We start from the raw sequence: 16,945 nt of genomic DNA on the forward strand, positions 1-16,945 counted from the left end.
TGCTCTCTGTCATAATCTTACAAGCTCACATACTATTGGACAGAAGCTGAACAAGGCTACATATGATTGGCCAGGTTTTAGAACGTGCAACGTACTGACGAATACAATAGAATACAGAATCAGAATACCATTGGAAATCTATTTATAGGTCTTTATGTTTAACACCTTGTTAAAATATGTTACGAACAAACGTACTCTTCCTAAGCAGATGCTATTGACTTTTGTTTGTTTAGTTGTCATGGAGACAGCACAGACTAAAATAGAATTCAATATAATTGTATTTATGTGGAAATACAGACAAGGATCGGAGAATATGTATAAAATCCCTTTTCAATGAAATGTTATTATTCTTTTTTTGACAAATCCACTTATTTAAACAAAAGAAAGGCTCTTCATCTTATCGAGGCAAAACATTTAAATAACAAACATTTCCATACACAAGCCATGTTTATTATCAATCCCCAATATTGCAAGAGTTTAATACACCAATAAATAAAAAAGGAGAATCTACCTCATAATAAACAGTTGACATAACAGTATGTACAGCAGTGATGACGAGGCATAACACTATTTGAAACATTTAAAGTGGATCAGTATAATGCAACACATAAAAGAAAGGCAACATTTTGATTTTCTTTAATAAGTTTGGGCACAAGTGTACAAAAACATGATATCCCCAAAAAAGCAACAGAGAGAGAGAGAAACATACATATATATTCAATGAAAAGTCCATTGTAGTGATTTTTGATTACAGATATGAAAACATGTATTGTACATTATTCAAAAGCCAGTGAACAAAATTTAAGTATACAGCCTAAACAATTCAGGATGATTTAAAAGTTGCTATGGTAATAATGAAAATCATCAGGGAGAACATGTTTGTTGTGCTAGAGAGATGCATATTTTCAATCCATAATCACTATTAATAAACATACTGGAAATCAGAGCAAAGCATACAGTAATAAATACTATAATACATTATGACTATTTACATGTTTGGTTCATAGGTTGCGTGTGTAACTGCTTTGAAGTTTTCACAATAAGGCAGAGATTCACTTTCAATATGGGAACTTCTCAATATTTTCACAATTTATATACACAGCCAAAAAAATTAAATAACCTGTATAAAAATGCCCAAAGGAAGCTTGTTCAACTTATCTCAATTGGAAAATTGGCAATTAATTTAATGTATTGCACAATTAATTAATTCAGGAATAAACAAAGTAGTAAACCAAGGATTTTGTTGCATAGTTGAGGCATCTTTTTGAATTACTGATTTATTTTATGCTGTCGTGAAAAATTATTCCAATACATTTCTGCATTTTTATATATCAAACAATTGAGTAAAATGTGTCAATGTTAAGGTAACCCAACCATAATATAAAGTTAAAACATTGCAAACCAATTTTGAGTGAAACTTGAATTGAGAACCAAAAGTACCTCTACAAGTTGGAGTTGACACATTTTCTTTTTAGTGAAAAAATAGAAATTAGACCATAGTTGAGGAAGGCCTGTCTCAAAATTCCCTCTTTAGGTTATCAGCCTCACTGCCCGTTCCCCTGTGTAACCCTGGGTTTAAAGAAGCCAGTCACATGCATGCCACACCAATAAATAAACAATAGCAAATTAGTAAGAGATGAGGTGAAATGCTAAGCTCAGTGGAGTAATTTGCAGCAACTAAAGTTTTATTAACATAATAGTCAATATAACCACAACATATTAAAGCGGAACCAATACGCTGAAAAAAATGCAACATTCAAATACCAAAACATTAGTTGGAAAATATATTGGCTTTAATGTAGTTGACATAAGTTGCCTAGAGTGGACATGTATCAATTACTTAAGTTTGAGAAATCTATATTATGTTGTTTATAAATGCTTGTTTTATACTTTTAGCAGCAGATCCCTGCAAACCATGGAAAAGTAAATAAAAAATACCTCCAGAAAATGCAGAGCCACCTAATTGTATAGTTCAAATACTCAGCAGCAAAATCAAATAGCCTGTGCATACAACTCTGGTTTGTGTTCTTAGTACAATACAATCTGATAGTAATGAAATAACCAGAAGGACAGACAATAACATTAAAGCCTTGCTACTCTCTTCTACAATATATGTACAAATCTGTTTTTGTGTGTTGAAAATGTTAAATATAAAACAGGGAACACACATACTACACTAACTGCATCCAAAAACAAACAAACAAAACAACCACTCAAACTCATTGACTCGAAGGTGGTAACTGTCAAAGCTGTTGATGTAAAAATAAACACTAAACCTTCATGTCTTGTACGCTACTGCTGTTACCATTTTGTCTGTTGGCGGTGCAAGTTGCATTGGAACGGCAGGTGCTGTAGTTATGCAACTGGATGCTATTAGTATACATAGTAGCTAATAATAATACAAATAAACTGTTGTTATTTATTATAGTGTCATATCAAAAGTTATGAAAATATTCCTACCTACAGTGTTAGAATATGTACATACGGTAAGGCTACACTGAATCAATAGGAATACTATGCAAAAGTAGATTTAATTTGTTACAAGTAATTCTAAGACTTGGCCAAGCCCTGCTTTTTTTAAAAGCTCTGCTTAAAAGACACAATGGGATAACTGCTTATACTGCAAATACTTACAATATTACAATTTCCATTATCATAAATTATAATAAAAAACAAAGTGATTGTACCATGTTTGTAATAATGTTATGCTGTGCTCTTTGGTAAATACCACTTTTATGGGAACGCTGTGTTTTTGTTCATTGAGAAATCCCATCCCAAGAGTGAAGACTTTATTTTCCCCTCACAACTGATTGTTGGTGAAGTGAATTATTTTGTACATACTGATCCAAAAAGCATTGAAACACAAACTGTTTGGTCTGGCACCACTTGCCTTGGCGACATAGCTCAGTAGGATCTCAAGCTCTCTCTCACCCTGTTTCCACCTGGCATTAATATGTGGTTCTGAGGAATCCGATCGTTATATGTAAATGTGATATGCTTGTTCACACCTGGCCTTAACAATGCGTCTTCTATGCGCGTTTGCGATCCGGATTCAAATTCCCCGCGCTGTATGGAAATCAGCTCGTACATCATTTCCGCATACACTCCATCTTCAATGTTTTCTGTTTTCTGTTGTCTGTTTACCTGCAACGGTGCGCTTTTATGACGTGAATTGTCGCGTGAATGAGTACGCGTTTCCGCCCAGTCACTCGCCGCAGTTGAGTGGGCGGGGCCTAATGTGTATGAGATGCGCATACGCGTTTCCACTGTTAATGGGTATGTGGATAAGTGGTCTCAAACCACCTCCGAATGTGGATAATTGGGCGTGTTTCCACCTGTAGTTAGCGCGATCGGATCCTAAAAACCACATATTAATGCCAGATGGAAACAGGGTCTAAGTCACAAAAAAAAAAGGTTCACTCCAAACTAAGCTGAATAATTTACTAGTCTTGCCCCAAATCACCATTTGCTATGAAGCTTTGTCCAAAGCCATATTGGAGTATCACATTGGGACATAAACCAGTTCACACTCCAAACATGAAACTGATATCAGATCACACATTTTACACATGCATTTAAAAAAATAGGCTTAAATAAAATTAAACTAATTAAAAAGTAACCCTTTGACCTGAACAGGAGAGGTTCCATTTAGTATTCACAGTCCATTTAAAAACAGCTGGTTAAATAGAAACCACAAGCTGATGATCACCTCTATTTCCAGCATAATTTGGATTCAAGGTAAGCTATTCAAAAAAAAAAGAGAATGAATTTTCAAAAACTATGTTTAAATGAAGACTTTCGTTCTTAAATTAGGCAAAGTCTTCGTGTTTCACTGTACACGGAAGGCTGTCTGTGTTGAACCCATCAGTGCCAAGAACAATCTTTGGTTGTGCATGGAAGGCATTCCTTTGTGGTGAATAATAGTGTTCGATGACCTCATCATTAACCCACGATTACTAGTGTCAGAACCCAACCACCCACTTACATGATCATACCACATTGAGATTAGTAAATCAAAGTGCAAAAACAACAACTACAAAAACATTTGACACGCCACTTGGGCTCACTGATACACTGTATAACTTTCTCAATTCTGGTACCTCAAATCACACCAAGGGAGGGCTGTAACATTTGATCCGTGCTCATTACATCCTCCAAGTTTGTTTCAGTTCATTTGAGTCACTTTCTCCTTCCCAGATTTACACCTGTAATCCAAGAGCAATTCAACTGGTTAATAAAAACACTTATTGCCACATAAAATCCTGAGACATCTGAGAAATGATGTCAACTTACAGAGCATGTGCTTGAGTGAAGAACGATGTCACTGAGTGAGATCCCTTCATCAGTTCCATACTCGGCTCTGTGAGAACAAAGGAGCTGTGTGAGTGAAAAGAACCGTCATACAGATCTTTCCGAATTATTCTTTAGTTTGCCACTAGATGGACTTCTCAACGATATCGCACTTCCTCAGCACATGCTGACTTTCCTGAAGTGCTAGTTGAGGGACATTTTTTGCTCTTCAATGATTCTCTCAGGCAGCCTTCCACCTCCAATTCAATCTGTCTAATTCCCATAACATGTCTGACAGTGAAGTAATTACATTGTAGTTTTATAATATATGGTATATAGAAGTAGAAGAGGTCTTATTTGAACACAGCCTAATGCCTCACTCGCCATAACAGATTGTCTTTAGAGCTGACACTAATGATAATCTGTCGACAAACCTGCTTGTCATTTTCTTAATTAATGAATTCATAATTTCATATCTACTATTTCAACAAATGGTGAAAAGTGGCCATTATAATCTCTCAGAGCGAAACAACTCATCTTTCTTCCAACCAACAGTCAAAGAGTCAACGAACGCCCTAAAAATATTCAGTTACATTTGATAGGTTGTTGAATGACTCCAAAATGTTTAAAATGTCTGTGTGCTTTTCTTTCTTACCTCTTGGGGGTGTTGTGCTCCTGGTCTTTGCTTGGTGAGCTGTTTAGGTCCACTCCCACTGACCTGCTGCTCTCCTCGGCGGGGGGCGGGGGCTGACTTGTGGGAACAGAGTCAGGGTTTCCCGAGGAGGAGGAGAAGGCAGTTTCAGTAGTGTTGCCAACAGCGTCACTGAGCGGTAGGATCTTTGGGAGGAGGTCAGGACGACCTAACTGCATGACTGGGTGGGACAGGGAGGAAGAACTGTTAATCCGGTGTTGTGAGAGAAAGCGCCTGACATGCTGGTACACGTCGGAACACTGAATCTCTGCAAGTATCAGTAAACAAGAGTTTTTCACAGCACTCTAGCTGAAACCTGAATTCCTATTTCCAGTTCTCACCATTCTCTCCCTCTGGGTCTTCTCTGGTGTCAGAGCTGACTTGATGTTGGAGTAAAGGGTGCTGGTTGTTGCTGCTTGTTGGGGTCAGTAGAGAATGGCCCGAGGCAGCTGTCTTCTTCAAAGGACCGTGTGGCACTGCACGCCGCTTCTTAGACGGGGAGGTCTTTGCTGGATACAGGAGGGAAAGTGTTCATTAAGATGCGATAAAGCGAGGCAGACATGATGGGCTTACATGTCCCCACATACAATTGTCCTCACATACAATTGTGAACTACACATGTTTTACACACACACACACACACACACACATTAAAAAAGCACAAATCTACTCTCAGTAGGAAACGTCAAGACAAAAGCAACAACAACAGTTCCTCTGATGAAAGCTTCTCAAACTGTCAATGCGTCATGATGGACAGAGCCCTGTGTTTAAAAAGGTATGAAAGCAACAAATATGCTCATCCATGGTTATATCCTAGTGATCAATTCTGGCCACGGAAATACTAAAAGTATGTTTGGCTTGCCGCAGACGTGTCGGGCAGGGCAAAATTGACTGTGCCATGGCACAGGGTTCATGGAAACATAGCCTTTCGTAATCCTGCTCACGCACGCACACATACACGTAGTATATACTTACATGAGATCTTCTTGAAGACTACATTGCACATGAACTTCTGAAATCGATCGGCGTAGAAACTCGGCCTGTGCACCGACACTGTATCCTGAAGAAAAGGAATGATTGCAAGGGTTACATATATCTCTTTTGATATAAAAACACAAATAACTGGTGGTAAGGCTGTTAGAGGCACCTTACCCCATCGTGAACCAGAGCTTTCCACGAGTGTTCAATCCTCTTTGCTAATCTGAAATACAACACATAGAGCGTAAATGTCTTATAGATGTTACACGGTCAAACAAAAGACATTCATAGTAGGGGGACTAATAACATCCAATCATATATATGTGGTTGTACAGCAAACTTCTCACTATACTCCCATGCCAACACGATTTCCGCCCCCCGCCACCTCCTCGTACTGTGTTGCAGCTTGCAAGTATCGTTAATTTAATGATCAAGTATTGGACTTGAATAGTTCTCAAGCAGAATCCTGATTGCTACTCAGTTTCTTAAAGCTCCATTAGAGAGGCACTTTTTTCTGTCATATACCGGTATATGTGTCGGTCTAACAACTTGCTATTTACAGGCAATTCCTTGACATATTTTTCCTTTAAACTTGTCTTACAGGAAGTGTTTCAGCTGCATTTTTCTCACGCCCGAAACCACAGATATGCTCCTACTTTTTATCAGCCCTGTCTGTCTACTTTCTGTTTACACAGGCTGCAAAACGTAGCCTGGCACTGCCCGCCTACGTACTTCCGCTCAATTTTCTTTTCCCTTCAGTAGTCAGTATGGGCCTGCGGTATATTCTTAGGTTTAGATTTTGCCGGTACAATCAGCGAACAGAGGGAATGGCTCAGAAGCCGGCGCATGACATACATCACAACCAAACGTTATGCGATTGGTTGGCAAATCCAGATTGGCACTGGGCAGATCCAATAGTTTTAAACTTCAACAGACACCTGCCTTCAAGTGATTTAACGTTTGTCAATTGAGCGATTCCAGACCTTCTGTACAAATGAAATGAAGTACGATGGTCTGGTTGGACCAGGCTATGCATAACGGCTATATGTGCGCAAATGTGACCCAAATAATTTTCTCTACTATTTTCCTACTTTCTCCCTTTTTAAAACTTGTAACTTCAGCAATTCTTTGCTGGCTCTGAGTGCTGCCGAAAACTGACTGACCGACACTCACTCAGTACTGCGCCTGAACACAAACAGACGGATTGAACAAAAGGTTTATATGCAGTTATACAAAAAAATTACCTATAGGACTGTAAAATGTCAATGATACCAATGTAAACCAGCAGTCTCTCGCCCTTTGTGTTTCGGGCTGGGATTCCTCCGGTTCTGTAAAATAAAACAAACTATTATTTAATGCTCTGTCATTTCTTTAAAAACGCAGATATTCAAACGTGCCATCTTTCCAGTCACTCACTCTTCCTCTGTATCCAGTGGTCCCATGCTCCCTGGCTCGGCCTGGATGGCCTCTATAGCCGTGCTGTACAGGGACTTTTGGCCTTGGGGCCTCCTTTGGTCCGCAGCTCCCGCCACATCATCTTTACTGGCCTGCTCTCCACAAGCCAGATCTACATTGTGGATTCCCACCAGAAGGCTGTAATCCATAATCTTAAAACTTTGCAAAAGCTGCATGAAAAAGAAAGAAACAAGTACTGTAAGAACAGTGAATATAAATGAATATGGAAGAACAATACATTAGAACAATGCAGATATATATTTTTTTACTAGTAGGAGTTACCAGACAGTCTCTCTGGAGGGTCTTGTTAACAGCATTGTACTTGTCCCCCTCCAATAAAAGCCCCTCTTGCGTGTCCTCAATGAAATCCAGGTCCTTGTACGTGGGCACAGCCTTGGCTCTCTCTTTAGCTGAGGCCCGGCGCTTGTAGGTGGAGCCCTTCAGATCGTACTTGAGGTGCATGCGCACAGTGCTCGGCAGCAGATTGTTCATGGCTACAATACGGATGTTCTTACCCGCTGCCTGGACACAGTAGAGTCCGTAAAACTTTGGTAATAAGGTCCGCTTGTTCTGGTTCAGGTTCTGAAGGAGTGCAGAGGGAGGAAAGTAAGATATTGTAAGATTATATATAACAAAACTATAACTGCCAGAAGGTGAAATGAGTGGTTAACTGATGTAAATGCAATACAAGTAACAAAGATTTGATCTACAACATGTAGGAAAATAGTTAAAAAAATGCCCATTTTAATATCCCAGAACCCAAATGTGACGTATTCAAATGGCTAGATTTGTCCAACCAACAGTCTAAAAGCAGTCTATTCAGGTTTTTCTTTGTCAAAGAAAAGCACAACATGTTTAACACTTTTGCTTGAAAAATTACTGAAACTATTCACCAGTTTTCAAAGTAATTGCAGGTAAATTTTTCTAACAATCAACCAATAACTTGATTGATTAATCTTTTCAGTAACAGCACTAGTGGTATCCAGGACTAAAGGATAAAAGGATAATGTAAAGGAGTCGGTTGATAGATTTACTGTGGGGGATAGTAACATGCATATTGATTTTTCAAATACCTAAAGCCCCCCCTCGTCAGATCTTACCATGAAGTATCCTGGAAGCAGTTTCTGCAGAAATTCGGCCTCTTTGTGTTGCACCGTCTTAATGATGTACTCATCGTCGCTAGAGAGGTAGAAGATAGATCCGCTGGCGCCGGAGTTTGACAGCTCGATTAGGGACTCGTTACACAGGGAATACTGTGACCGGAGGACACCAAAGGGGTTATGTAACTTTAGACATGATGCAAGATGACACAGATTTTACAAATTAACAGGTAAATCAATAAACAGTAGACTGGGCATATGCATCGTCAGAAGCTCCAGCATTCAACATTTCGCTAGTTTAACTCTTTTACTCCACTTCCTCAATCGCCACTTTCTTCTCACAGTTCACAGCCATTTCCCCTTTTCTTCAGAGTTGTACTGTTCTATGAACTTCTTGAACATTTCCTGAGTATTACAGATGCTGAGCAAACAATAAATACCATGTAGTCATCAGGCCGGATGCCGAACATCTCCCTGAAGTAGCGAAAGGCCATTGGGGCGTACGTCTTGAACCTGAAGTCTCCATAGTGATGGGCTGGTGTGAGGTTACTGCCCTCGCTGCCAGTAAGAGACAGAAGAGACTGAGGATCACACACCACACATCCTGATATGGGAAATCAAAGCATACATTTGATCTTCATTAAAATGCATCCTTTCTTCATAATTTATAGGACTCACCTGGGAAAGAAGATGCTTTCCACCACCTCAAAGTCCTGCAGCAGCACGTCTCTCTCAGGTTTCTGGCTCAAGCTGCCAACCGTGTGCGTGATGCCCAGCTGGATAGCACCTTTCAGGGCCGATGATGTCGTCTGGAAGACAGAGAAAACTGACATGTATCAAATTGCAAATGCATTTTCTGTTTGTATGTTTGACGCTCTAAGTAAATGTAAAGGCATTTCAGTGGAGGCTGATATCCCACCTTCTTGTACGTCGTCTCCCCAGTGGGGTCGATACCACGATGGCCGATTGTTTTCTTCATGTTCTGAGTCATGGTCAGGCTCGGGCCCTGTCAGAACAAACATGGTGAATGGGAAAATGACAAGGAGGAAAGGAACTCGTTGCAACGTCTGCAGCAACATGTCATATCTTCATGTTTAAAAGAGGAAGGAATAACGGGATGTGTCAGCTAAATATCATTTCAAAACTCTCTAAGAAGAACACAATGAGCCTAGCTGACACAGAGCTAGAATATATATCTCCTCTTGACAAATCACATATTTCTTACCTCAGACGAAGCATTTTTTCGAAGTCCGGGTGTATCTGGAATAAGAAAAAGGGGGAAGAATACATGTTATACAAGATATACACAAGGAGGAAAATAAATTACCTTTAAAAGCAAATTCAATTCTACCACTGGATGCATTCATATCAAACAACACAGCCTGTAACGGCTTCTACCATTCCCTAAAACAAAGTGTGCAGCTGAGCTTTGTAACAAGCATGCAGACGCACCTCATTCATTACCTGTGAAAGAAGACATTCTCCTCCAGAACTGACTCTGCAGGTCTTTGGTTGCAATGGGAGGAATAAGTATACATTTGCTATTACTGTTAAAGCAAGTTCATACAGGGCCAGACAGTGATCTGCCTGATCTCTTTAATAGAAAGCTATGTTACTGGGAATCCAAAGTCAACATTAGACCCAAGTAGTTAACTTCTGTCTTTCGAGGAACACACTCTAGAAAGTGAAATGACTTAATGCTGTGTGATGACTGTCAGCAGTTTTCATATTGTGCACATTGTTACTTTTCAAAGGTCAGTTGAGTTCTGCAGCCTGTGAAAACTCTGGATGAGTCTAAGAGAATAGTCCTGATGATGCCATACAAACACTGTGTCTCTGGACCTTGAAAGTTGTGGGTATTTTACCAAGCTAGAAAGGACTAACATAAAAGAAGATACGTTGCATTATGGGAATTGTAGGATCCAGAATCTGTATAGAGCTTGACCCACACCAAGGACTAATAAGTCAGGATACTTTGGCCTTGGCAGCATCCATTTTGACCATTTATTGTAAATCCTAGAACTTAATAGTAGTCAAAAAACTAATTTTCCACTTTGAGTTTTTTTTATTTAAAGACATCTGCAGCAGCTAAATTGACATGTTTACACTTTGCTCAAAATAACAGCAATTTTAAATTAACTTTGTGTCCACTCAATTTAATTCAAACAAGAGCTGACTAAATACTATATAATCTCTAAATACAATTTCAACAAACGAAAGCCTCAAATTGACCTTTGAGTTTATTTAAAAAAATAATGATAACAGTAACCTTCATAAGGATATTGTTTTAGTGCTTTAGTAATAAACTGAGTGTATTAAAAACAGTTGATACAACATCGAGAGCCATTTTAAGATTACATGGACCACGTTCACATTGTTGCTTATTGAATTGGGAGGATGACCGTTTGGATTGTGACATTTAAGTGACCAACGTAACACACTCTCTGATAAGCTGCTAGTTTTGCTGAGACATGTTTGTCCACAGGATCCATAAACCTTTATCAATCTCCGTCTCAGTGAGGAACTCATTGGTCCTCATGTCAAACAATAACACATCTGATTATTAAGCCCTTTAAGGCAAATGTGATGCATAATAATAATACTATACACTTACTGCCGGAGGGGCCCTGCAGCCCTGGAGGCTCCTCTGCAGCTGTGGCCATTCAGACCAGATACCGCTGGACTGGATTACTTGAAAAAAGCGTATCCTCAACCACTCCTGGACGTCAAACTTTGTCAGCTTTTTACTTGTAGTCTCTGGGGATATGTATGGACAAATGTAGGTCATATACAGGAGGGGGGAAAAACTAAAGATGACTTCATGCTTCAAATATTGACACCAGCCACGTTGACTTTCTTTGCTGGTGGAGGAAATAAACCGCATATTCTGTCCCTCTGTGAAAAAATTTAACTTTAGAAAATTGAAAATTAATGATAACACAACTGTATGTTGCAACCATAGATAGTAAATAATAATAAACGCAACCAGGTTTAGATGGCTACTGAGGTGTCTGGATTGCGAAATTTAACGAAACTAAAGGCTAGACAGCTAGCTGCTAACTTTAAATTTTTCTAACTTTAACCAAGCGAGTCTCGGTGATAACTAACGAACACCGACACAAACAAACAGTCAACTCACTCGAAACTCTTGTGGACGTTTTCTCGCCGTTTCCAGATAAAGTAAAAATACACCTTTACTCTTCTAAAGCCACTGTTTTCCCCTAAAACTAATAAACAAGGAAGCAGTGCGGAAGCGGCAGTTTTCTGTTCTTGTCCATCAGGGGCAAAACGAGGACAGGACCTCCGGTGGAGAATTCTTTCACAATAAAGCACAATGTCACAAAAACTGTTTCTTCAAAACAATACTGCCAAAAAATTATTCCCAAGAACTAGATTGTGTTCAGCAGTCCTAAATGCAAACCCACATTAAAGAGAAAGTATCAGTGTGTCAATATTTTCAGTTTTTGGGTTATTTTGTTATGTAAAAGTAATGCAAACTATTGTATCACAAGTCCTGCAATTTAAAATTGTAGTTATTTTAAACGTACAAAAGTGTGGGCAGCCAAATGGAATTAAAGTGTCAAAAGTCAAAAATACTATGCAGGAGAAAATGTCTCTCATTATTGTTATATTATCATGGATGATTTTATCTTAGTATTACTTATAATGCATTAATGTGTAAACAGCTTCATCTTCTTTTTTTTAACTTTTTTTTTACCTTCCCTAATTTGCTTTGGCTAGTTTAATCTAGAATAAAGCATCTTGTTTTGCCAGTTCATCCTAGGTCATGCATTTTACAATCCTAAACATTTACAAAACTATGTATCTTGAATCAATGCAATGGAGTAAAAGGTAAATGCATGTAGTGTAGGAATACAAAATGCACTTTGAGAACATATGTTCTTAGATGCAGTACAGTGACAGTAGGCTACCTTTCCCATTTTTCAAAATACTTTGTCTATAAGAAGTGTGATTTTGGATTGAGAATGTTTCACTTTTATTTTGAAGCCACACAGGAAATGTTCTTATCATTTAATTTGTTGTGGGTCACTTACAATAGTAACACGTACAATATAAAATACCCAATTCAAACAGTGTCAAGATTTTTTTAAAGTTTAATTGTAACTTATTCAACAAATTGCTCTTCAGGCAGCAAATTAAAACTTTTCTTACTGATCAATGATCGCAATTTTTCACACCCACTAAAGTCAGCAGTGACCTCTGGTGGACAGCTGTCTTATTGCACATGTGAATTTGTATTATAAAGTCTTCAATTTGTTTGACAGATCCCAACCTGATATTCCTATGTTATGTCCAGTCCACTATAGGTAGCTTGTTCAATCACAAAAAGCAAGTGTGATGTCTTTATTTCTTCCTTTATTTATCTTAAAATGATTAGTACATGTCAGAAACTGTGATATTCACTCAGTTATAACAGTGGACCTTGGCAGTTAAAACAAATACAAAGCTGGTCAAATGATTAGCTGACAGCTGATTTCATCTGTACGCACCACCAGCATCCATCATCCTCATCTGGGCTTCTGCGACAAAGATCTAAAGGACACAAAACACACGTTTTTCTCACCACATAGAACTCCCAAAATATACACAATTTATATTCATTTGATCACATATACTTCTACCTCACTGTTTGGTTTCATACTTTACAGTTAAAAGTTATTGTTTTCACCTCTAGCAAAAATGTGGGTTGAAGGGGAATCCTGGCTCCTCTGGGACTTGGGGTGCAGAGTAGCCTGGTATTGGGCTGTAGTTTGGGTTTGGCAGCTCGCTGTTGAAGCAGGTCCAGCGTGCGTCTCCTTTGTCTTGACAGCACTCGTATGCAAGAGTCATGGTGCCAAATTCTTCCACACAGAACTGGGACAGCGCTTGTTTCCACTGTCAGAAAAACACACGTAAAGATAAGAGTTCATCCTCACATTCTCACCATCCTTCGGTTCCCTCAGTCAAATATCTTTTGGAGACACCACTTGTCTATCCTCCTATTCTAACTGTTGCTGTTAAATCACGACATAAATTACCCTTGTCATTTACACAGATACATTTGACTATACATTTCTGTTCAAATTTGTATATTTGCCAAAGAAGTTCCTTGAATATTTACAATGAATCTGAGCTTTGTGAATCTTCCAAAATGTTAGTGGTTACAGGAAGTACTTTTATTATTTGTGTTTTGAAAAAGTCAATCATGAAAAAAACATGTGCATGAGGAAGATGATAGGTTTAAATATTTTACATAGGAGGGCCCTGCAGAACAATGAAATGACAAAAAATACCCCTCAAAATTATTTTAAACTGTGTTTGTCTGTGCTTTATGCACACAATATCTTTACTAGCAGTTGTTTTATAAGTGGTTGAAATGCTTAAATTTAAAAACATGATATATGATAATATCTATAATTAAAATGTATAGAAGCATACTATCATACTTTAACTCAAATATGGATGTATGTATCTAGAACAGCAAGGCTTCCTTACTTTGAATAGGAACTTTACATTACTATATATACTGTAAATGTTAACAGTGCAATAGAGTGTTACCATATCACAATCACAAACCCTAACCCTAACCCTAACAACAAGCAGATACTCACAGCTTGCTGGGTGCAGCAGAGGATCTGATCCTGTGCTACTTGGCCACTGCAGCACAAACTGTACCAGTACTCCAGACGGTTGATGGCCTGTCCACGGCGGCGGAAGTGACTGGCACCGGAGCCCTGGAAGAAGCTGTCTGGGTACCTTGGCCGACCCAGACCAAGGCTGCAAACAGCACCGACGTTATCAGGCGTGGGACAGGCAGGCGGGAAGGGGATGTCAGGCTCATTCAGAGCGTTCATTTCGGTTTCTGTGGAAAATAAAAAATATAGCGACACAAAAGTTAACAGCACAGCAATGTCAGGAGTACATTCAGTCAGTGTGAATGCGCAAAGAAATCTAGAAGAAATTACCTCCCAGGTTTGCACTACCGAGAGTCAGCAGTGCAACTATCCAAAACCCTTTGAGGCCTCCAATGGAAATCATGGCTGAATGCTTGTTTTTGAAAAGGCAGGTTTCTCTCCAGCAAGTTGATTGAAGATGTTGGGACTGTATCGGCAACTTATATGTGCTAGGGGAGTGAGTCTGTGGGAGTGAAATGCTCGGAAATGGGGCTGGAAGAGGTGAAAGGGAGGTGGTGGTGTGGTTTGTTTTGGGGAGATGCATGATTTAAGGAGCTGTTTCAGTGACACATACTGACGTACTCAGCATGCGAAAAACAATTTCTACAGGGACTTCTTGATCTCAAAAGTCTGCATTTAAAGGACAAACAAAGCTTTCAATTAGTTGATGAAACATGTTCTAATAGATCCTTTTTCACAGCAGACATTTTGAATTGCAAATCAAGCCTCAGGTGTGAAAAAGAATAACATTTAAAATGGCTCCACTCTATTTTAATTTGGCCGGGTCAGCCATTATGTGGAGCAAGCAAAGAGAGATAACAGGACCCTAAAACTGAAAAGAGCAGTGTCTGTTTAAAAGGAAAAAAACAAGATTATGTCGACACCAACCAACATCAAACCCAAAGGCAGCCAACCACCTTTTCATTATTTTACTACACAATACAACACAAATAACCATCTTGAAATATTTAGACATGTACAAGCATTGATCTTTAACTTGTTAAATACAACTACTACAACAATACCAAAATGTATTCCACATTGGTTTTTATCACCATATAGATTGGATTATTAAAGGCAAATCACAGAAAGTATATTTGTTTTATTGACAAATTTTAGTAATACTATGTGTTTGTTTTCCCCTACAAGATGACTGAAAAAGGGGAAATAAAAGTGTGAAGTGGTTCACCTCGATTTTAATTTGAAAACTGCAGCAGCGGAAAGTGCTTAAGTACAATTTAGAGTTACTTTCCTTAAATGTTTTCATTTAAGTCTACATTATATTTCTTCTTTACTACATTTAATTGAAAAATATTCTACCTGTTATTCCACTACATTCATCTGATATATATCTGCATATAGCTCAGGAAATATGATGTAGTGCTTCACCATAAAACTAACCAGTCTCGGGGGTGCTCTATGGCGTAGTCGGAAGAGTGTGTACCATATTGGCTGGGGCCTTGTTGCAGTGGTCGCAGGTTCGAATTCAACCCGCGGACCTTTACTGCATTGTATTCCCCCTCTCTCTCCCCCTCTCTCTCCCCATTTCCGCTCTCTCGCTGATCTTCAACTGTCAATCTAGACTATCTTTATAAAAAAATAAAATAACCTGTCTTGCATAAACGTTTAAACAATTTATTTAACTAATGATACCTTAAGTTCATTTAGCTGACAATACTTTTATACTTCTCAAGTATGCAAATCTGATAACACATTTGAGTATAAAGCCTGTATCAAAGCATTATCAGACTTAAATGCTTATCAAGACTGTGGTAAACCACATTTTAGAATTGTGATAGGCACAAGTTTATCTCCAGGCCTCTTAAACTAAGGCTGTATTTGATTTGAAGTGTTAGAGCCAGTATCCAAATAACATCCCAAGTGAAATCCACACTTTTTATAAAGGTTGTTAAAAACATGAATGTTAAATATGGTGTGGGTGTGAGTGGAAAAATCTACCCTATCTTGAACACTTGTTGACTGGAAAAAATGGAGTAGACACGTGGCAAAGAAAGGCAAGTTTCCCAAAACAAGTCTGATGTCTTTCCTAAAACTCCACTAAGTGATGGTAAACTCCCTAACCCCAGTTTCAGAAACTGCTTGAGTGTGCCCTCTGTTATCAAAGGATGGTGAACACTCACCAAAAACATCTTGTTGCTATCTTGAAATGTTTTTTTGATTTGGTGCATGTGAACGAATGAAGGATGCAGTTTTTCACTCCCTAAAATCCAAACTAATTATCACACTATTATTTCTGCTGCCTGCATTGTTAGTTGTTGATTAATAGGATCACTTCCGTTGTAAAGGTAATTAAAAGGCTTTTTTTTTAAATCTGTGTTCCTAATATTTTATCGGTTTATTTCAACAACATGAATAAAAGTCCAGAATTTAATTGGTCTGTTTTGTGATTCAGGTGTTTGTTTTGGGGTGTGAATACAGATAAGACCGTTCGTCACCCTTAACATGTGCACTGTTATCACAAATGCAATCTATAAATGTCAAAAAGTGACTCATTGTATTCATATCCTTTAAAATCTACTGCACAAGGACTATGAGTTTAAATTAATTGTTTGTTTTGTTATGTGGTATCCAAGGTCAGTGAACAATAGAGACACATCATGACTTCACATATTTCGATTTTATCCTCCAGATATGAATACATTTTTACACATACCTTTACATTTTCAATATTCAAATGGGAAAATTCGATTCCATGCGATATATCCATGCTTTTTGATTGGTAATATACATGACAA

The 16,945-nt window shown here is 38.4% G+C and overlaps 2 protein-coding genes across 2 annotated transcripts; both read right to left on the reverse strand.

Annotated features, from left to right (window-relative positions):
• Window positions 1-506: 506 nt before the first annotated feature.
• On the reverse strand, window positions 507-11,789 carry LOC307264206 (phosphatidylinositol 4-phosphate 5-kinase type-1 alpha-like). The gene is made up of 16 exons (XM_080045514.1): window positions 11,654-11,789; window positions 11,129-11,271; window positions 9,740-9,774; window positions 9,434-9,520; window positions 9,193-9,323; window positions 8,955-9,072; window positions 8,515-8,667; window positions 7,697-7,996; window positions 7,376-7,584; window positions 7,204-7,287; window positions 6,134-6,182; window positions 5,957-6,041; window positions 5,323-5,490; window positions 4,946-5,162; window positions 4,294-4,360; window positions 507-4,205 (listed from the first exon to the last, which is right to left on the reverse strand). The coding sequence occupies exons 2-16, from the start codon at window positions 11,175-11,177 to the stop codon at window positions 4,200-4,202; spliced, it is 1,758 nt and encodes a 585-aa protein (XP_079901640.1). The 5' UTR covers window positions 11,178-11,271; window positions 11,654-11,789; the 3' UTR covers window positions 507-4,199.
• Window positions 11,790-12,932: 1,143 nt separating this feature from the next.
• On the reverse strand, window positions 12,933-14,576 carry ecm1a (extracellular matrix protein 1a). The gene is made up of 4 exons (XM_080046066.1): window positions 14,481-14,576; window positions 14,127-14,377; window positions 13,205-13,410; window positions 12,933-13,068 (listed from the first exon to the last, which is right to left on the reverse strand). The coding sequence occupies exons 1-3, from the start codon at window positions 14,551-14,553 to the stop codon at window positions 13,207-13,209; spliced, it is 528 nt and encodes a 175-aa protein (XP_079902192.1). The 5' UTR covers window positions 14,554-14,576; the 3' UTR covers window positions 12,933-13,068; window positions 13,205-13,206.
• Window positions 14,577-16,945: the final 2,369 nt, after the last annotated feature.

This window comes from Ammodytes marinus, assembly GCF_949987685.1.
Source record: "Ammodytes marinus genome assembly, chromosome: 17".
Classification (NCBI taxonomy): Eukaryota; Metazoa; Chordata; class Actinopteri; order Uranoscopiformes; family Ammodytidae; genus Ammodytes; species Ammodytes marinus.

Bases quoted from the DNA above. Each gene is read 5' to 3' on its own strand.
- ecm1a (XM_080046066.1), bottom strand. From the start codon at position 14,553: ATGATTTCCATTGGAGGCCTCAAAGGGTTTTGGATAGTTGCACTGCTG. The intron at 14,378-14,480 runs GTAATTTCTTCT...TATTTTCCACAG, and splicing joins CGGTAGTGCAAACCTGGGAG to AAACCGAAATGAACGCTCTG. The intron at 13,411-14,126 runs GTGAGTATCTGC...TTTTTCTGACAG, and splicing joins TCTGCTGCACCCAGCAAGCT to TGGAAACAAGCGCTGTCCCA.
- LOC307264206 (XM_080045514.1), bottom strand. From the start codon at position 11,177: ATGGCCACAGCTGCAGAGGAGCCTCCAGGGCTGCAGGGCCCCTCCGGC. The intron at 7,997-8,514 runs GTAAGATCTGAC...GCACTCCTTCAG, and splicing joins TGCTTCCAGGATACTTCATG to AACCTGAACCAGAACAAGCG. The intron at 6,183-7,203 runs GTAATTTTTTTG...GTTGTATTTCAG, and splicing joins GACATTTTACAGTCCTATAG to ATTAGCAAAGAGGATTGAAC.